This window comes from Brachycentrus maculatus, unplaced genomic scaffold (genome assembly GCF_059751285.1).
Source record: "Brachycentrus maculatus isolate JH-2025_06_01 unplaced genomic scaffold, ASM5975128v1 h1tg000837l, whole genome shotgun sequence".
NCBI classification, from domain to species: domain Eukaryota; kingdom Metazoa; phylum Arthropoda; class Insecta; order Trichoptera; family Brachycentridae; genus Brachycentrus; species Brachycentrus maculatus.
In genome coordinates this window covers 201,851-225,178 of record NW_028281564.1, presented here as the reverse complement: position 1 = coordinate 225,178, position 23,328 = coordinate 201,851, and the positions used below count along the sequence as shown (strand labels likewise).

At 30.8% G+C, this 23,328-nt stretch overlaps 1 protein-coding gene across 4 annotated transcripts in view; it reads left to right on the top strand.

Moving 5' to 3' along the window:
• Positions 1-23,328, top strand: part of LOC148300102 (protein lozenge-like) — a 61,264-nt gene that overhangs the window by 25,331 nt on the left and 12,605 nt on the right. For all 4 annotated transcript variants that reach the window (XM_088275269.1, XM_088275270.1, XM_088275272.1 and 1 more), the window contains exon 5: positions 4,757-4,957. In XM_088275269.1, the coding sequence (XP_088131395.1) occupies positions 4,757-4,957 (201 nt within the window). The remainder of the gene's footprint in view (positions 1-4,756; positions 4,958-23,328) is intronic.

Genomic DNA, 23,328 nt, shown 5'->3' with positions numbered 1-23,328 from the left:
CTTTATTATATTATTATAAACAATTGAAGATTCCTTCGTGTCCAGTATTGCAATATATAGAAGAATACAACTATCGTGGAATATTGACTTGTAAAATGTTATATTTATGTCACTCATTGGGAAATTGAAGTACACGTATAATTAAAAAAAACTATAATTACTTTTTAACAAGCAACATGTCATAGACAACCCACATAATAGGTATATAAAATAGTGTCCACTTGATATGGCTATAGAATCCCTCGTTTCTTAAAATATTTTTTATGATGTTTTATCATGAATATTAAATATGAGTTGACAAAATATTTGTGTCCAGCGTACTGTGGGTACCTACCCGGTACTCGGGTACCTCGATAGCCACACATCATAATGCTGCTAACCGTACGGTTTCCCACACTGATAACATATGTTATCGTAGTTATTTCGTGATTGTCGTTCAAACTATTTTTTAAATTAAATCCTCTTGTTTAACATCAATAACTACATGTATGCATGAATGTGTGTGTGTATATGTCCGCTTCCATGGTTAGCGTGTTTATCTACCGTGCTGGCGGTCCCAGATTCGATTCCCAGGAGGAGGTGAAAATAATTATTAGTAATTTTACACTTTAATTATTTAATATCTGACTGGTCCCTGAAGCGCAGGAGTGATGCCTTGCGTTCAGTGCAGAAGAAGAAGAAGATAAAATGATAAATACACACACATATATATTTATATATTGCATATGTACACTCTTCTGTCCTGACATACACTCCTTGTCTCCTTCACATCCATACATCTAGTCGTACATGCCCTCCGATTACGCAGACTTTTGACACAGCCAAATTTTAGGTTCTGATTGATCTGATCGTGTCAAGTCTTCTTTGGTCGTCTTTGTTCTATTTTCCCTCTCACATTTGCCACATATATTTTCTTAGTTAGTCATTCTCTCGTCTTAAAATTTGACAATTGTTGTTATCATAATGCAATAAGATGTGGGTGTTGTGTTTTATCGAGTGCGTGGTGTCAGGTATTACGGTTGTCGCACTTGGACGCAGACGTGAGAGAAACCATCCGGTTGGTCGCGTGTATTTTGGCACTTCATTCCAATTCTTCCAGGTACTAGTACAATACGTATTTTTAAGAATCTACATCAGATTTGTTAACTTGGTCTACGTGTCTTCATGCAGCATGCTTTAACACACGATATCAATATGTGAGTACCTACTGTGATATGTGTGTATATATATATATATATATATATATATATATATATATATATATATATATATATATATATATATATATATATATATATATAGCTGGATAATAAGGATAGCTGGTCTTCCACCTCCCAGGAGCGGACCGGAGAATGACAGGACCTAGTCCTAAAAGAAGAAGAAGAAAAAAGCTCCTTTACTGTTACTCCAAGCCCAGCTATCTAAGTCGCCCGTAACACTAAGTGTGTTAAAGAAAAATCTTAGATGGCTTCGAATTCTCACGCGTAAAAAATATATATATGCCAGCTCAAATCATAGATAAATGTGTAAGCTATATGCCAGCATTTGTCCGCCTCCGTGGTGTGATGGTCAGCGTGTTTACCTACTGTGCTGGAGGTCCCGGGTTCGATTCCCAAGGGGGTTGAAAATAAATATTATTGATTTTACACTTTAATATTTATATAATATTACCCTGGACTGGTTCCTAAAGCGCAAGACTGATCACCTTGCCTTCATGTAAGTAATGATCAAGATAACACTGCGTCAATTCGATGCAGTGCCCTATGCACCATTGGGTGCGGATAAGGGTTATAAGTAAGTAATATGCCAGCATAAAGTGTTATACTTATTAAGATCAGAATGACAACTTCAAATGTATAAAAATCCTCGGTCTCCCCTGAATACTTTTAAGTTTGGAAAATGGAAAATAAATTGGAATATACTAAGTCAATTACCTTAACGAAGAAAAAAGAAGCAATGCTTTTATTTATAATATCACATCGATAATAATTACATGTTACACCTATAGAACAAGCAAAATTGCATCATACTGATTTTAAACTTTCCATATAAACGAAACAATTTAGATTACAATACCAAATTATGTTTCAACCCGAAGACGTAGGTGCTTTTCACTATATTAAGAGTTTATTTAATTACTTAATATCTTCACAAATACAAATTTTCAATAAATAATGTAACTTTAGATTAATGTCAAATAAAGTTTCTAAATTTCTTTTTACTACGACTGTTTGTTTCCATTCCGTTCTTAAACACATATATTTTATAAAATCAATAAAAATATGTTTTTACTGAAAAATACTTGAGATTTTAGTGGTACGTTCGAAGTTCATCAAAAATTATATTAGATGTATAAAAGTAGGTACAGTTATAAATTAAGAATTATAAGATATTATACTATAGCACAAATATAAAGCGGGTAGGTATGTAGGTATTATAAAAACGCACTTAAGAATAATATTTTCATATTTTATTTATTTAATATATGTAGCTTTATTTCTTAATACAATTTCTATACATTTATACAAATGGCAATCTTTTTTTTTCGCTGTGTTTCTCCAAAAAAGAGACTGAGCTTTTGTGTTGGAGAGGAACATACACTGAAGGTTTATTGTTTTATTCAATTAATTGTATAATAGTATTTTTCTTTTCTTTTGTTTTATTAATTTTTTAAAGATTTACATGTAATAGGCATTAATTTTTTTCTTAGGAATTCTGGTATCTTCTGTTTTTTTTTTTTTATTTCATTAGGGAGTTTATTGAAATATTTAATTCCTAAATATTTGAAATTTTGTTAAGTATTTTTGGGCTTGCAAAATCAACAATATATTTAAATGTTTGTGAAATACTTTCAAAACTCGGTTTTGTTTTTTTTTCTACAGTAAATTTTAATTTTTCGTTGCAAATTTCAAGTGTCGGATAGGTTCTGATTTTTCAAATAACTTCCTCAAGAACATATGTATATATATATATATATATATATATATATATATATATATATATATATATATATATATATATATATATATATATATATATATATATATAACTGAATATTTTGAAGTAATAATCTAGATCCGTATCTGTTATTATTTAATTTGGTTGGTATAGTTACGTGAGGTGCGCAGGCGCCATATGTCAGCCCGTACAGGGTGGCCCGGGGGCAGGGCCATTCATTGCTAATATTTTAATAGCCCTGGCCAATTTGCACGAGTGTGGATAACAAAGGAGACACCCATTACCCTGCCCTTCAAGTGGAGCAACAGGAAATCTTTTTTACCTTATTCTCTTAAACAGGTAAAGAAATATCAAAGACGAGTGTTTTGTATAGGTACCTTCCGAAAACCTACTTATTATGCTTCATAATGAAGTAAAGTTGAGAAAGGCGCTAAGTTTAACAGACCGTGACTAATTTCAACAATTAAAATCATAAAATTATTTCGTATTTAAAAGTTCGTGTTTATTTATTGAAAAAAAAAATGTTAAAATAATATTATTTAATATATTACCATTTTTTCCTCAATCCAAAACACAATTAAGTATTAAAGTTTAACTTGAATCGTCGATATGGAATGATTGGAATGATAATAGTCGGAAATTATTAATTATAGTATCGTAACGTTGTATTTTCTACCAAAACATTTTACCATAAACTCTATACTTTTATAAAAAAAAGTATCAGATTTCTGTCAACGAAATTTCATTAACAAGTACATCTACAACCTATAATTTTTCTAGGAAAATTTATTGATATTAAAATATATATATATATATATATATCTATATATATAGATATATATATATATATATATATATATATATATATATATATATATATATATATATATATATATATATATATATAATAGGCCTTTCAACAATGACAATTAGAAATTTAAAAAAATACACTTTTTATATATTCCTTAAGTATTGTTTTCCTATTACATCTCTGTATAAATATTAGTATAAGCTTAAATTATGAACGTGGTTATACATTGACATGTAGGTAATAATATTGATCATTTTACGCACGCAACAAATTGGTTCCCTTAGGGTCGAATTCTTGTGAAGCGGTTAACGCATTTCGCCTGACGCAGTAAACTACCCTTATACAACTTATACGGCCATATTAAATTAAAATAAGATGTTATTTCAACTTAATACGGTCGTGAACTGAGTCAACTGCTACTTAAGAATTTGATTTGAAAATAAAATAAATAAATATATATATATATATATATATATATATATATATATATATATATATATATATATATATATATATATATATATATATATATATATATATATATATATATATGTATATATGTATATACGTAAGATCTGGAAAAAACCTTACATTATTCATTGATTTTGAATTTAAGTTTGATAACGTCTTGATAAGACGAAACGCGTCACATTATATATCATTATAAATATATGTAAAGTGGAATTCGATCCAATAATTTTGTTTTACTTTTGGATACATTACAAACAAAAAAATCTTACACTTTGAAGCTAAAAAAATCTACAGATACCAAATTAAACTTTATTCAGATCACACCGTTAGATTCAATAAAACAAAACGATTTTTACCTGACCGGTATTTTTGACAATTTGCCTATGTTAGGTCTTTTGTAACTTATGTTTTGAAAACAACATTTCAAATAGCGCGATTCGTCCTGCTTTTTTCAAGAGCATTAAAAAAGTAGGTGTCTAGATTTTTTTAAGTGTATAAATTGTCTTTGTTAATTAGACGAGATGGGCAACCCCCTGTGGCCTGGGCAGGGCGGGGTGACCGGGCAGCTGAGGGTGGGTCTGGGCGCGCCTCCTCCGCCCCCCGCTCCCCGCCACGTGCCCCTGCACTACCCCGAGCACGCTTACAGAAGAAGACTGCCCTCGCAAGGCTCACAGCACTGCCATGACTACAAACCAAATGCCAATATACAACCAAATGGTAAGTCACCCGATCCACTAATCTCATTCATCCTTTGCCCGATTTGCCCGTATCATATACGGGCAAATAAAATTGCGGAATTGCCCTACTATCTACGAGCACCTCGGCGACAAATATCTCAAACTGATTTTACCGTAGTAACAGCAGTACCTTCTAGTATATTAAAATGTAGTTATGGATTAGAAATTCTAAATAAATAATCAAAACTTCATATACATTAAATACATATCAATTTTAAAGAAGTTAATTATTTTTTAATTAAGTTTTACCACTGTTTCACACACGTCACAATAGATTTTAAGAAATAGTGGTATTTGTTAAATTGAATTAAAAATAGAAAGATTTTACCACAAAGTGGTTGCCGAATCAATTGATGAAAAAATTATCGTAGTTAAAACACTAAATTAAATCGACAAAAACATTTAAAAATCATGAAAAGGGGAAAATATTGTTATATAATAAAATTATTATAAAAATTATTATTGCCTTGCAATAAGGTATTGTGTAAAAAAAAACTTTTTTTTATTTTCATTTTTCCAAATTAAATTTTCGTTATAACTCATAAGTCAAACGGTTAATTTTATAACCTTTATTTACTTTTTTTAAAGAATTAACCTGCAAAGCCTTCAGGTAAGATATTAAGAATAAGATAGATTGATTTGAAAAATACAACACCAACACCCAGACCCATCGAAAGTAAATTTTTCTTAAAATCATTTTGCAATTGGCGGGAATCGAACCCGCAATGCCGGTTGTTCATTCTGGCTTGCCAGTTGTACAATACTTGAGAGTTTATCCAATTTAATAATTCTAAGTTAGTAATGAAGTTAATTGGATGTATGATTTTACTAAGTTTACTTAACTAACACTAATCTATATATATTTTCGTCAAATCTCATTACGCAAAATAATTATAGAATTGAGAGAATAAATAAAAATACAATCTCCAAACGAATCATTAACATGTCAAATTAATGGTTAACGACTTCATGAAATCGCAGTAATAATTATTCCTTCACACTTATTATGTCCGCCAGCTGAAATTTAATCCAAGCATAAAATGTACATAATCCGATACTGACAGCTAATTTAATAGATTTTCGTGACGCCTGCATTTTTGTTTAACAACCCATTTTTTAATCACAGATATTTGTAAAAGATCACTATGATATTTTACCAAGTTCGCTTTATTTTTTTAAAGTTTGTCTTGTACATTTCTAGTTTTCAATGTTGTACAATGTTCATTTGTGGTGGTTTATTATTCGCATTTAGGACCTGGAAAACTCGAAACGAAATAATACTCATTTGCAAACGGTCCAAATAGGTAGATATGTCGATTTCATTGTTGGTCCGTGACTTCTCTGAAAAGTTTTTGCTTCCAAATTAGTCTCAATAGATGGTGAACAAAAAGCACAGAAATAATCACTTCCCAAAAATGTTCCCACCGGACAGACACCGGCCATTTCGTTTATTACACGTTCCAATTATTATTTATTATATTTTGTTACGGTAATCTGTGCGTCTATTTAAGCTCGCCTCACATAGATGGGGCTGTAAAATATATTAGATTTACGTCTACGTGACATCGCTACCAACTTTATTTCCGATGATTACATTGGATTTTTATTTCAGGCTGTTAGATTAGTTTTTTTGACCCGGTCCGACTGATTGCCGTCAGATTTGATATAACCTGCCTTGATTCATAGCACAGCCAGTGTAAGAAACCGCAGAGTAAGTGAAAAAACTATGTGAACCAATGATCTAGAAGTATTAGAGCTGGCCTAGGAAATGGCTACCGGTTTATCCGACATTATATTTATTACTGCTAAGACTGCCGCTTGTGATTGACCAAGGAGTCTGATGAAATTCATCTGTAGAAAATCAATTTATTTTGGCCACTCGGTATACATTCTTTGTTGCGCTATTATTCTATAATATTTAAATCTAATTTGCCTTACCCACCAGAACGATAATGTACCTAATCAACACTTTCAAGCCACTGTAATATATACCTAGTATCTATCTAATAACATCTCACATGCCTTCATACGTAGAAAACGCAACACAATAAACAAGTAGTTTCAGATTTCCACTTAACATATCTACACTTAGATATGTAATTATAATCTTTATGGTATTAAGTATATAGTATCGACAATCACAATATTAATTCAATTAATTGTAACCATCCTATATTAAACTTATGTAAATCAAACTTCATTTGAATCAAGAATCTCTACCCCACCAAATATCATAAGGCAATCGATGGTTGATTTGCAAGAAAAACGCAAGATATAAAATTAGATCCTTATTTTGAAATCTCTAAACGATTACAAAATTAAAACCTGGATTTATTTATGAAAAAAAAAATATTGGTTTAGACAAAATATGCTTTAGGAACTTAACATTCTACTTCTATAAGGGCAGTTTTTAGTTCTTAAAGCAACATTTGTTCGTGAGCAAATAATCGTTAAATATTTTTTAAATTGAGGTATTCGTATTATGTACAAAAGAATTATTACAAAATAACAATCAGCTATGATCTCTAGACTCATATTTAGTAAATCGAAGTTCATTTTTCATTCCCGTAATGTTTTGTAAATCAATATCAATTTCACGCCACCATCAATGGAGCTCCATTTATTTGAGAGTAACAAACAAAAGAAATATCGTATCGGCCAGGGAGGGTTATTGGCCCAATAATTGACCAATTGTATATCAGCCACTGTTAGCCACAACACATTATTACCTCAGCTTACCGTGTTCATGAATGTGCTTCCATTTCCAGATCGAACAAGAGCACTTCCAACATATTGTACAGATATTATAAATACATTATGTGCCTGCTACAACTATGTATTGTCTACTCCGTTCGGTGGAGCTTTATACAAATTTATATAACGAGCTTTATGGGAAATATGATAATATATTTTATAAAATCTAAGAAAAATTAATGCTCTCATTAATATAATATAAAAGATTTATAACGATATGCAAGAACTGAAAAATTCTTGCAGTTTAAAAAATTCATATGTCCAAGTGTAAAAAATATTTTTTATAACTGTATGTTTTAAAAAAATTAAACCAATTTTGTCAAAAAAAATGTATTTATCATTTTAAGGGAACCCATTATGGGAAATTTCACAAAAGGATACTTTTGTTTATATTTTCTAGGTTACCAAGTGCTTAGTTAATATAATTACTGTATGTTTCACCATTTGACATATATTTAGTAATTTAAAAGAACCGTCGCAGATGTAATTTCAGATTTCAGATTTCAGAAATAATTTTTAAATCAATATAAACTTAAACTTACTTTTTCATTCTGTGAAAAAAAGTAAAACATAATAATAACAACAACGTGAACGCTGCTCTTGCGCGAATTTCAGGTAAAAATAATATTTAGTAAATACTACTATTTTTTAAAATCTACCGTGACTTATTAACGTCTAATACAAAAATTACTCTCATGTAAAAAAAATACAGCTCTACATACAATTCTTAGTCAGGAGAGTAACGATATTTTGTATGTTTACACAAATTGAAAAGCTTTATTTCCTCATTGATGTTAGGTAGCCATGTTGGACGGTTAAATATTCGATTTAGTAGTCAGATATCACAACCACAATTTAGTTTTAATCGCCGAAGTTGATCATACCACCCACACTCTCAACTGCTCGGAAAGGGGTTGGAAACAAAATAATTGGACAATCCCAATTTCTAGCTAGTTAAAGGATCGCGGCCTCTAGCAATAAAAATAGTAACCGGATGCCATTATTATTAGTTTCTCGATTTACCGCCATAAACGTTTATAATTCTGTAGGTACATTCCACAAGCAAATACAGAAATACAATTTCCAAGATCTTTTTTTGTGTTGCCAGCGGGTACCACCTTCCTAATTATCCTGAATACGAGAAATTACTGAAATCTGACTCTGCCAATGAGAAAACAAATTACTTAATGCACAATTTCGTACCTCTTCAGATATTATAAAACAAAATTTACACTGAGTTTCACTCGTACTTTTCCATTTATTTCTTAGTGACATCTTAATGTTTATTTATCAAACTTCTTAAACAAAGGGTTTGTACATTGATGGGTTTAAATATAAAACAATATACTCCAACCAACCAAAGGTTTTGTTTTATGAATGATCAAGGTTTCCTAACTTTTCAAGCTTTTTAAATTAGTTGGCAAGTACTAGTTCAATACTTAAAATCATAAATCAACTATTGAAAATGGCAAATCAAAAGCGTTCTTTGGAATATTTTTATTATTTTTAATATAAATATTCGTTCCTTTGTAATATTTTTAGTTTTTTTTTAAATTTTCAAGTCGGTATTGGGAAAATATTATATTTTCCAACCAACTAATATAGTGTTAATAGTTGCAGTTTATATATTTTTATCTATTTGATACCTAGGCAGAGTGCATTTATTTATAATAATGTAATAATAATAATAAACAATTGTAAATATTTTTCATTTCATGGCAAATATTACAAAGCATTGAGAATATTATTAATATTGATTGTTTGGTATTTACTGACCTTTCCTTACAATTAATAATAATAATCATGTTTAAAAATTAGCATTCTTTTAGCGACATCAGTTATACAAAATTATCATTTGAGTCTTGTATTGCACCCACCCTTTACCATTGTGTTTCAAAGGAGACTTGAAACAAATGAACATAAATTTAATTTTTGTTAAAACAGTGAAAAAATCCTATATGGACACTAAGTATTATACGAGTACATATCAAGATGCGCGAATGCTTACGCACGTATTCACTTTCCATGAGGTGTCATATTTTATATTTAACTTTTACATGGTAAATACCACTACTTATAAAATTCTGTTGTAACACGTATTTTGATGCATTCAACATCATTTTTAAACTACGTTTAAATAGTGCTAAGATTTTAATAAATAGTGTTTGCCAATTAAAAGTTAAATATAAAATTGATAAATGTTAACTACCGAATCAATAAATGAAATTAGATGTTAATATATACTATTTGGTGTCTGAATTATATGTGATATTACTGCGATTACTTACTATGACTACGCCTGAAAAAATTCTATACGCAAAATTCAAGGATCGCATTCTGACAACGAATATTGGTTCTAGAGGTAGTAGTAGTCATCAATATTATCGATGTTGCTTGGTCAGAAAGTGGTCCGAATGTAAAAAAATGTACGGAAGTTGTCATAATACAAGGTGTGAAATCGAGAAACAATTTTTTTGTGGGAAGTGATATCAATTCAATTACAGCAAAAAATTATTATTGTTTGATAATATGTTTTTTTTTTTAAATAATATTGTACAAAACTCAGTTATTACACTCGAAGAATGGAGAGTTGTTGTCTTAAAATTAACTCAAAAAAGTTGTTTTTGATATACGGATATTTGAGCTTAAACTATTATAAAAACTCGTTGACTTTGTATGTAAACAAAAAAATAACAGCCATTCTTGGTGCATAATATGACTTTGACTAGAAACAATGTCAACGGTCAGATTGGCAAACACAAATTTACAAACACTCATTTGGGTCCTGCTCTATTTTAGAGTTATAATAAATGCAAAAAGATTTGTTTTCAATTGTTCTGGGAATTTGTGATGTATTTTTCACATTTACCATTCCTATCCTTATTATCCTACCTGCAGACAAGCCTCTAAATAGATGACGGATATTCCTTTGCCAAATTCTAGTATTATAGGTATAGATAACAATAAGTTCAATTGTAGTACATCGTGATACATATTTGAATTTTTAAATCTGCAAAATTATTTACATAATAAAAAGAGATTTATAACAAATTGTTGCTCAATAATTCAACGGACAAATTTTATATCCAAGGCTATTTATATTACTCAGAGGTGTTTCTGAGTCGATGGGTTTTACAGTGAATCATGCGTTACGAAATAATGTCGACAGTACACTTTATTAAAATTCAGATTTATAGTTCATTAAATTTACTTTCGACCTCTTAATTGCTTACGTAATAAATAAACTATGCTCTACATTATTTTTTAAATGCAATTTAGTCTTATTTATTTACAAAATTTAATTTTCACATTTAAAATTCGTAAAATGAATTTACTTCGTTTAGTGTTACCCTGAGACTAATTTGAAGATTTATTAAAATTTCTGTATTACTATTTGCTTTGTGCTGAAAGAAACAATTTACGTTTAGGGTCAATTTCCAGTTTCGGACCATTATTTTAATTAAAAGATACTTAAATTAATTTAAATATTTTTATAGAATGCAGTAAAATGATTTTTTTTGAAAGGATAAAACATAAAAATTTCAATATAAAAACAAGCGTTACAAAATTTTAATTTATTTTAAACGCTAAATAAAGCAAAGCAGCGCCCACCAATTTGTTGGTAAATGAAGTTTTTTAGGAAAAAAATACATTTGTAAAAAAATATAAAGAACCTATTAACATTACATTTTTTTTACAATTGTCACAGAAGCGGTTTCATGGTCTGCTTTTTACTGTGTTAGAAAATTTTCATTCTCAATATCTTATCATCATTTTGCATTCAATCCAGTTCATACAAAGATGTTTTTAAAATTATGTCATTAGCTGGAAACGAATAAATATAGTTAATATGACAATTTTGTCCGCCTCCGTGGTGTAATGGTTAGTGCGATCAAGAAAACATTGCGTCAATACGATATACAGTGCCCTATGCACCATTTGGTGCAGATAAGGGTGAGATAAGAAGAATTTGAAAATTATCACTTCTACTAATATTGACAATATTCATAAATAGAAATAAAGAAAGCGGTACATATAATATATTAATTATTGAACAAGCGAAAGTTTGTATTACGTTTCTTTTTTCCATTAAATTGAATAATTTATTATCCGTTACCGTGGCTGTAGTACGGTATTGCAACCCTAATTAGCGACAAGCTGAGGTCCGCTATTAGGCCGGGACACGAACCCGCTGTCGCCTCCAAACGAGTTGGCGCAATCTCGAGCTGGCGGCTCCGAGTCTGGCTCCTCCTTGTCATCCCGCCCGAGATGATGAGATCTGGCCGAGAAGCGTAACTGGCGCCACGTCCCTACCTGCCTTGCCATTCGGCACTTCATTATCACGCCACTGTGTTACATTTATGCTCACAACGTGTAACTTCAACCCATTACTCAAAAAAAAAATTAAGTAACATTTTTAAAATGCAATTTGATAGAATTTCTATACATTTATACATATGGCAAACTTGTAATTTTAGTTTCGCTGTGCCTCTCCAAAAAAAGAGACTGAGTTCTTGTACTTAAAGAGGGACTTACAAGGTTTATTGTTTTATTTGATTAATGGTAAAATAGTCTTTTTCTTTTCTTTTGTGTATTTTTTTAAGATTTATGTAATGGGCATTAGTTTTTTCTTAAGAATTTTGATATCATTTTATTTCTTTAGGGAGTTTATTGAAGCATTTAGTTCCTAAATGTTTACAAAATGTAAAACTAAACACTTTCAAAATTTTGTTGAAATTGTTTAGTATTACATTTTGGTGTTGCAAAATCATTTTTGAATCTCGAAGATAAACGTTTTTTTTTAATTAAAATAATACAGTATTAATTTGTAATTCTCATGTAATACGGAAAAACGAATGTTTGGACGAGGGAAAAGACCAAGGTGGCGCAAAGAATCACGCAACAAAAATGGAACTGGGCAGGTCATGTGGCACGTATGGCTGAGGATAGATGTACGAAAAAGTTGCTTCACTGGAAGCCTAGAACAGGAAGCGGTAGCATGGGTAGGCCCCAGACAAGGTGGTCCGATGACATTAAGAAAGTGGCGGGCCTGCACTGGAAGAGAGTCGCGTCCAACAGAGAACTGAGGAAGACCAAGAGGGAGGCTTTTGTTCAATGGACACAAGAAGAAGGCTGAAGTAAATAAGTACTGGCATCATAAAACGTCCGGTACCTTTTCAGCGCTCGATGTAACAATATAACTAATAAAACTTCAGTAAAATTCTATTAAACTATTTACTTCTCTTCACCATTCAACATTTATGTATGCCGAGTAGTTAGGTTCTCCCAAAGATGTCAACATTCCAGTCCTCTTCAGTAAATTTAGGAAAAAATAGTATCCTTACCGTGGAAACAGGATATGATTATGTCGTGTCTCGAGCTCTCGGAGATTTATTAACCTTTTTAGTTATCGATACCCTTCCAGAATCCGTATCAGTATTCGAATTATGTTTTGGTGAATAAACACGCCGGGCCTGTGTCAGGATTCCGACCGGACGACTTGTACTGGATATCTTCTCGCTCTGGGTACCTACCGCGCACCTCTTCTTACGTACTAGGGCTTCCTCGGAGATTTTTTCTCGCTTTGTAATTTCCTCAGTAGCCGGAGTATGGGAGCTGTACCGAGCGTGCGGTTTGTGGTCTGTCCTACCTCCCCACTTACCCCGGCGTTGCCCGATCCCCGACGATCGAGCACGATTTCTTTCATTAGGGTTAAGGTTTTGATTTGTTTACCGGTCAATACCGCAGTTACGTAATAATTCAACCCCGTCTTTGTCAATGAAGACGGACTTCATTGACGGAATCGAGGGTCCTTCGTTCCTCGTCCCTCGTCCCTCGCTAAGTGCCCCGACCGCCGCCGCTTTAATTAACGCGTTTCGCTTCCTTTGTGTCGAGGGAAGGGGATCATTGATCATTACCCCGGTATTATCCGATCAGACCTACGATATGCTTCTTCGAGGAAATAAACTAACCGCGGGGATTCAGTCAGACCGCCTGGGATACCTTTTCGCATAATCCTAACGGTTCTCGAAATCGACAACCTTAAACTTGTTTCTGTAAATCTTTTCTAGTACACACCTACCACATAGACAAATAAATTACGTAAAAATAATAATTTTCCATTTGTCGGCACATTACTCGAGATGGAAGAGCCGAAAACCATTTGTCTTTCAACAGGTAATAATAGTCCCTGTATCCGCTGACCAAACTCACAGGTGTAACTACCTTTTTCAATTCGCCACTAATGTGTTTCTGAAATTAGTAGTCAATGTTTATAAATGATTTTGTCTTTCTTCCTGCAACAATTTTGGTTTTTATCTAACGGCTTTATTTTTGTACGGAACTTTCTATTCGGGCTGGCATTTCTTTATAGTTAAGAACTCTTCATTTTTTTCGTGTTTTTTTTTAATCATAAATGTATATTACATAATTATTATGTTTGATTTTTGTCCATAGCATGAATGAGCGAAACGCGCCTGCAACACACCTATTCTCTATTTGATTTCACACCAATGAGGTCTTTTAAATGTCTGAGCATGATATGATACAATCTATTTATCTCTAGGAAATAGAAAATCGATATTTAATATGCTAATAATGTAAGTAAATATCATGTTGTATTATGGCATATGTAATGTATAATAATGGTGACATTTTCAATATCAGATTAGATCTGTTTTCTTCCGAATGATTTGATCATATGGTACAGACGTAGGGACTACGGATAAGGAGCATGATTGCTCTCGAATGTCGGATGGTGAGATAGAAGCGAACTGTAAGAAGCAGGTGACCTCAGTAATCATATGTCGGAAGGTATTGCGGTTTCTTGCTTTACCTATTCAACTACATTCACATGTCGTGCAATGATATCGCTGGATCTGCGAATGCAAAGGGACAGTTGTGGACATTTAACGGTGATCTAAGTTCTAATATTGCAGAAAATCTATGGCGACAAATGCTTCAGTAAACTCGTGCAAAAATCCCTTTATAAATAACTGGTTAATGCAGACTGCAAACATGCGTAAAAATTTAAAATTTAATGTCGAAGTATAATGTAGATTATTATTTATTTATATCATATCCGTTTTGGCTACCTACATATACGGCGTTACTCGGGATCGAAGGCCTGACGAACCGACGTACCCTACAATTTTGGCTAACCACTTCCATAATATCGATCAGGCAAATATAGAATCATTTTAACACCTCGTTACTGTGAATACAAATCTCGATTCGATTTGACGAACACCTTGCTACCAATACGGCTTGATGTAGATTTTATTCTTTCTGTTTTTGGTGGACGTTTATCTCAAATGCAGATAATCAGTATGGTGTATTGCAACAACCTATAATAATCGTAAGGGATCAGCTGTCAATGATTTTATTATCACAAAAACATATTTTTGTTTTCAAGAAATGGTCAGTGATTTCTATAGTCCAGCAATTAATTTGTGTTTTTTCCACAAAAACCGCAACTTTTCTCGAAAAACACCTCACGTTGTAGATTATACTCACCACAATATCCATTGCCAAGGGCCGGAATCGGGAAATAATGTGCACTATGTCACGTTCGATCACAAACACAAACATCATCAATATATTATAATCAAGTTTTATGGATTCTCACAATTTATTCAATTTTCAATGATTGATAATTAAAAATGAATATTTTAAATTGATACGTTTATTGTATTCTGCATTTAGACAATTATTCAAATCTGGAATTTGTGGGTTTGCCATGAAAACGTAACATTTAATTGTAGGTACAAATATCTTTACACCTTATCAAATATGATTCAAAACACTGTTTTTTGTGAACGAAATTACTTAAAGAAGAGTTCTGATTTCCGTCATTAATTTGAATTTCTATACGTAAACACACTGCAGCCCTAATCATGACGCATTTAATAAAAATATTTATTAGTTGACTTAGAAATTTCTTCTTGTCTAATATGTCTACATGGATTTATAGCATATTTAGATTATATGTCTTAAAAATTATAGTGGATGTGTATAGTTAATAATACATGAATAAGTTGATTCTTAAAAAAAAATACAATAGAAACAATGGATTCAATATCTTATATCGATCAAGATTTGTCACATAGTTCATTTATTTGTCTTATCCGTCTTGTCATCTTTTCTAAGTAAGACACCACTAAATCTGATTTTTAAAATTTTTGTCAACTGAATACTTTCTTTTGCATATTCTGTTTCCAATATAAATCTTTCTTTTTAAAAAATTGAGGACATACCCACACTAAATGAGGAACATCTTGTGATGATGACTTATCACATTCACAAGTAAACTCATCATGACGCTTGAAACTGTTTGAAATTGACTTTATCGTCCTTTTACGATATATGTAGGTATAAATTTAAAGCGCATTCCATTTTGATGAAGGGCGGGAAGTTGTATGTAAATGTGGCGCCGCCGCTCTCCGTTCTCCGTCTCTCAGTCCGCCCCCGTGCGGCAGTCGGCAGTCGCCAGTCGCCAGTAGCGGTTTCTAAGGAAAGAGGATGTGTGAACAAACATGCAGCGGATATTCGATAAGATTTAACGAAATATACACAAAATAGAAAAATAAATTAACTTTATCAGTAGCTTTACAAGCGATTCGTTATTTTTCTGTGAAATAATTCTTCGATAAGATAATCAAAACGTTGATTATGCCCATTCGAAATAGCACCTAAACAATCTATTATATTTTTCAGATAAATATTTGCGATAAGGACAGTGTTCCGTTATTGTAAGTTGTTGTTTATGGTTAATATATTTGTATTAATAACCGCGATAACTTCACTTTTGGGAAAATAATTCAAAAATTTAAAACCCACGTCAAACCCAACGATTTTACTAATTACACAAACATCAGTATGCTTATTACCATTGTGTATTTATATATGTATATATATATATATATATATATATATATATATATATATACATATATATATATATATATATATATATATATACATATATATATATATATATATATGTATATATATATATATATATATATTTATATATATATATATATATATATATATATATATATATATATATATATATATATATAAATGTATATATATATATATATATATATATATATATATATATATATATATATATATATATATATATATATATATATTTATAAATCTATATATATATATATATATATATATATATATATATATATATATATATATATATATATATATATAAATATATATATATATATATAATATATATATATATATATATATATATATATATATATATATATATATATATATATATATATATATATATATATATATAAAAATATATGTATATATATATATATATATATATTTAAAAATATATGTATATATATATATATATATATATATATATATATATATATATATATATATATATATATATATATATGGTATACAAGAAAAAAACACACAAAAAATAATTCAAATATGAGTCAATTATATTACCAACAAACATAAGTAATAAATAATAAGTGCGAGTGCCTCTTCAAGCACAAGAGCTTAGTTTCTTTATTGGAGAGAACTGCATTTTCAATTTAAAGTTTATAACAGTAGAATCTGTGGAATCTTTAGAAAATTAATTCAAATGAAAATGTAACCATATTAAATAAATTAATAAAAATATATATCCAATCAACACAAAACAACCCAAAAAATAAAGTTTATTTTATATTTATTTATGAAACTTTATTTCAAATAGTATCGCTTTAATACTACTGTTTTATTTGGTTAAATAAAAAAAAATCAATTCGAAGCTTCATCTCCCCTGATCGCGTAATTCGAGAGAGCGCTGGAAGATAATGCGATCAGACAGTGTTGATATTACATCACTGAACTGTATCGACTTCACCAACATAATACAATACATTTCTTGTAATACCTACAGTATCTACTCAATGAATTAGGGCCACGCAGAATTTCGCGCAATTTCTCAATTCAAACAGGAATAACTCAGAGAAAACCTTGAATAAAACAACATTGAATTTTATTTACACATGAACACTTTATTACGCTTAAATTATGCATATATTTTCATATAAATATAGTTAGTATTTAGTATTTCCACCTTTGGCAGAAATAACTGCCTCAATTCTTTTTGGCATACTTAAAATGCACTGTTTTATCATGTTTTTTATTTCTTCGTCTTCTGACCAAATTTTTTTAATATTTTTTTTTTGACAGTCTACTGTCGGATTTGGAAATGAGTATACCTTATTTTTTAACATGCTCCATACGTTTTCTATAGGATTAAGGTCCGGAGAATTTCCAGGCCAGGGGAGCAAAGGCAGATTTTTGTTAGACAAAAATTTTATTATTGATTTAGCCCGGTGGCAAGGTGCCCCATCCTGCATGAAGGTGTATGGACCTTCTGTTGGGTCGAGTGTATGGTAGAAGGGCAATAAAATTCGTTCGAGGACCTGCTTATAGGAATTTTGGTTCATTATTCCTTCCACGAAAAACAACGGCCCAGGTAAATTGTTAATAATACATGACCATATCATTGTTGCAGGGGGGTGTTTGATAACTTTTACCACACAAGCCTCATCGTAACGTTCCATTGGTGTTCTCCTGACGAATCGACGGCTCTCTGTCACGGCTTCTAACCGGTACTCATCACTAAAGATGACCTGAAAAATAATGAAAATTTAAGTTTAATTCAAATATATAAGTTTATTTACTAAAATGATATGTTGAAAATTCAATTTAAATAAATACCTTTTTCCAATCATCTACCGAGTTATTTCGATGTAGCCTGGCCCATTTTAATCGATCCGCTTTCATTCGTGGTGTCAATTTTGGTACTTTTACAGGGCGCCTGCATTTCAGATTTACTTCGTAAAGACGTCGCCTCAGTGTTGATACCGATATATTTATACCCTCTTCTTCCAATTTTATTTTTAATGTTTTTGCTGATGCACTACGGTTTTCTAAGGCACTTTGAACGATTTTTCGATCAGTCCTCGGTGTTGTTTTTCTAATCCTACGACAGTTCTTTCGCCGATTGCTGGTGGCGGGTGACTGATTTTTTATTGATTTTGAAATTTAGTCCACTGTTTGACGAGAAACGTTTTCTTTTTTTGAAATTTCTCTAATAGATAGTATTCTTAATTTCAGTAGCACTATAACACTAGACTTTTTTTCCTCGGAAATATCTTTACTTTTTCCCATTTTGTCCTTTTCAAAAAAAACACTTGTGTTTACAAAAAAAAATTATACTTTATGAACTAAAATTAAAAATTAAGTTTTTTTCACAAGACACGATAACTATATAACTTCTCTGAACAAAACAACAACCAGAACTCAAGAAACTTCACTAATAAATAAGATAGGACTATTTTTTGAACTTTCAACTATCTGTCTACCTGTGCTAATTAGGGACCTTTCTCAGAAAAAGGGTTTGAAATTTTATAAAGGCTTAAATAATCCAGGTATATTTTACATATTATTGAAGGTAATATACATGATATTAGATGTCAATAGAAAACTTAAAGTATTTATGTAAAATAAATATAATAATCCAAAAGATTTCAGAGTATTCAAAAAAATAATGGGTGGCCCTAATTCATTGAGTAGATACTGTACAATACAATCACTACATTATATCTGACGCGACCCGTGATTTTACATTGCTCCAGATCCAATAGCAAACAGTCTCCTATACATTTATGGAGTAATTGTAGGTATCCAACATGCTACCTACAGACTAATCAGAACGTTAAAATCCCATTCAATTTTATGTTCACCTTAGATTCTAATTTTCCTCTGACACAGTAATATGTATACTTTAAAACTGAATATCAATTTTGATAAATTACAATAAATATGAGGAGAATGGAACCATCCAGGCTCTCCCATAGCCAGCCAACCCCAAGCTAGATGACATCCGGGCAGACCACCAAAGAAATCGATTGGGGTGGGAATCGACATCGCATGATGTTAATCCCTCTTAATAATAGGCCATAATGCCTTTATTAAGAAGAAGAAGAAGATAATAAATATATTAAATACGTTACAACCGGAACTAAGTTTAATATGATAGTGCCTCATTGGATGTACGGATTAGTGAAAAATAAAATCGCGAAAAACTTGTAATTAGGTACATATCGTGTTTTTTGTCGGTCTCCACACCTCGAGATCCTGAACAGGTTTCAGTGTCACATCAGCGAGGTTCCGGTCATGTTTACTATTTCGTCTGTCCTGTTGTTGAACTCCAAGCTCTTCTTCCCACTGTCGTCAATCCCTGTGATCATCACCAATATCTTCAAATATCTCCCTCTCATCTAGCAAAGACTTACTTTTCTATCTATCTCATCTTACTTTTCTATTTATCTCTTCTAGCAAAGACTTACTTTTCTATCTATCTCATCTAGCAAAGACTTACTTTTCTATCTATCTCATCTAGCAAAGACTTACTTTTCTATCTATCTCATCTAGCAAAGACTTACTTTTCTACGTGTTATAAAAAGCTTCTTTTAATACGTTATTTCTTGAACAATTGGGACATTTTGATATCTGGGATACCCAAAAAATATTTAATGATAATTTTGGTAATCAAAGCTTGTTTTATTTTTCTTAATATGTAAAAAAGTTTAAGGCCTCACATACGTCAATTCGCAGCTTGATTTTCTTTAAACCCAGGTAACATCTCACGTAATTGAAACTATTTTTTCTTACACCGTTTTTGTATCGAAAAAATATGTTTATCCTCGAAATAAAAACCTGGTTTTGGAAAAAAAGAGAAAAATTTTAACAATATTTTTTCAATTCATTTGCAACAAAAAAAAAACGAATATTCTAAAATAATCGGCCTGAGGTGGCGACCGGATCTCTGCGCAGCCGGACGCGTAATGAATTACATTATTACGAGTAAGGCCTTAAGGTAGGTTCATCTGTCTATCCATTTTTTGTAATAATTCTTGATCGGGTCAAAATATAACGATTTAACGTAAAGTGGTCCTATTAGGTTAACCACTGCGATGCCTTTTGCACGTACAACGGAATTACAAGTAGGTACGTACTAAACAAGCACCTGGGTCTGGGTAGAGTTCTGAGTACATATCAGCAGTAGCGTGGCAGGATAATGTAACCTCTCTCTCGTCCAGGTGCGCTGCTTGAGAGCTTTTTATACTAAATTATCCCAAAGATTCTCAGGTTACTTCGATTTATTGCGTAAATAATATTCTACCAGACAGGGCTTCACAACAAAATTTTAAAAGGGTTCAGAACATGGGAAACAATTTTTTAAACCAGAACTTTTTGCGGTATCTTGGATTTTTGGATTTTATTATGAATATTTCATTCATTCATTCAAACCCTTATTTGCACCATATGGTGCATAGAGCACTGCACCATATAAATCCAGTGTTGTCTTCATCGTTAACACATAATGGAAAGGTGATCAGCCCTCCGCTTCAGGTACCCGTCCAGAGTAATATTAAATACATTTGTGTGAAAACATCCGAACCCGGGACCTGAATATCTCAAGTTAACAAGATCACCATTGGTTTACCTAAAATTATTTAGGTAAACCAATGGTGATCTTGTTAACTTCTTAACGTACTATTTCTTTAGATTCTTCATTTCATTTACTCAAAAATATTGTTTTTTTAATACATATTTTCCTACAAAAATACCAAATGATGAGGAAAAAGCTATGATTCTAAAACCTTCTTTGTTTCGTTGTAGAGAGAAATCAAGCTTTTCGGTGATTCTAGTAAATGTAATATACTGAAAGCACCTAACCACAACATCTGTGAGAGTAATGAATTAAAAACAAGAACGAAAATTATTATACCCTTTCTTAGACAATAACAACAAAAAACCTACAGCGTCTTTTTAACCAATACGATCTTTAGAAATTTCTAGTCTGAAAGCTCATCAGTACACGTTGAAAAAAATATTAAGTGTTCTTTAAACAATTTTTGCGAAGTAGAAAGTGCTGAAACTGAAAAATTCGTATACGCGTTTAATGTTTTCACAGAATTTCATGTCAGGGTATTCTCCCTGTTTTTTTACGATTTCAAAGTTTACTAAGATCTTATTTAAAACATCGCACAACGTTATACAGTCGCATGAAAGTATTTGCCTCCATAGCAATTTTGGGGTGTTAATTAAGCAACGACAGTTCAGAAATGTCTATTTAAAAGTTTCCCCCAAGTAAACGTATGTTGCTTTATGAAGAGGAATTGCCTCGAATGCGTTATAAGAGGTTGTTTGAACTCTTAACATTGTCAAAACCAGCCGCTTCGTACCGCAACAGATTACACAAGTATAAGGTAAAATAAAATTTTCGAGATGAATACATATTAAATATTTGTGTATATATATATATATATATATATATATATATATATATATATATATATATATATATATATATATATATATATATATATATATATATATATATATATATATATATATATATATATATATATATATATATATATATATATATATATATATATATATATATATATATATATATATATATATATATATATATATATATATATATATATATATATATATATATATATATATATATATATATATATATATATATTCTATATTCGATACCATATGTTACAATAAAATCAATTAATATATTAAAAATTGGTTTACAACATTTTGAGTGTGTCCAAATACTTGTTCACAGAATCTGGATTATCTCCATTTACGGGAGTAATTTTCATATATATAGAACTTCCAAGAATTTTAGTGATGTGGTTGTCAATAATGGGTAGAATTGGTGAATGTTACACGTGTGTAAAGTGATCATTTAAACCAGCCTATGACGGTCGTCAGCCCCGTAAATGCCCAGACTTCCATATTTTTCTTCATCTTTGTTGAGATGTCAAAAATAATATAAAAATTGGTTTCATCAGCCGTTACCGTCAATGTTTAGGAATCATACCTCAAGTCGACAGAACCAATATTTCGATAGTGCAGATTTACATATCGCTCACTCAATTTTCAGTTGTGCAGATTTACATATCGCTCAGTCAATTTTCAGTTTTACATGTTTTCGGAATGCCCAGAAAATGTACTAAATCCCAGTAAAAGCGGCATATTTTTAACTTAATATTTACCCGCTACAGGGCAGAAAGTGTTGTTTTTGCATTTTGAAGAAAAGGTATTCTTTAATTATTTTTTTTTAATGTACTAAATATTTTTCAAATGGAGAAAAAACCTTCAGGTTTTACCTAAAAACTCCAATAAATGGCTTGATTTTTATTTTTAATACATTTTATTTTGTTCTTTAACTTTAAAAACGATCTCTTGAAAAATCAAGTTTTTTGATATATGACGTTGTTGAAAGGAGTGAGCGATATGACAAGACAAATAAACTAAGACAAATCATGATTAATATTGAATCTATTGTATCTATTGTGTCGGTTTTAGGGATAAACCTCATTAATTTATTGTTTACTATACCCATTAACTATCATTTTTAAGATAATACCTAATATATAAACTGAATATGCGTAAATCCTTCTACAAAATAGGCATGGGGAATTTTATTACGCTACTAATATTTTTTTCAAA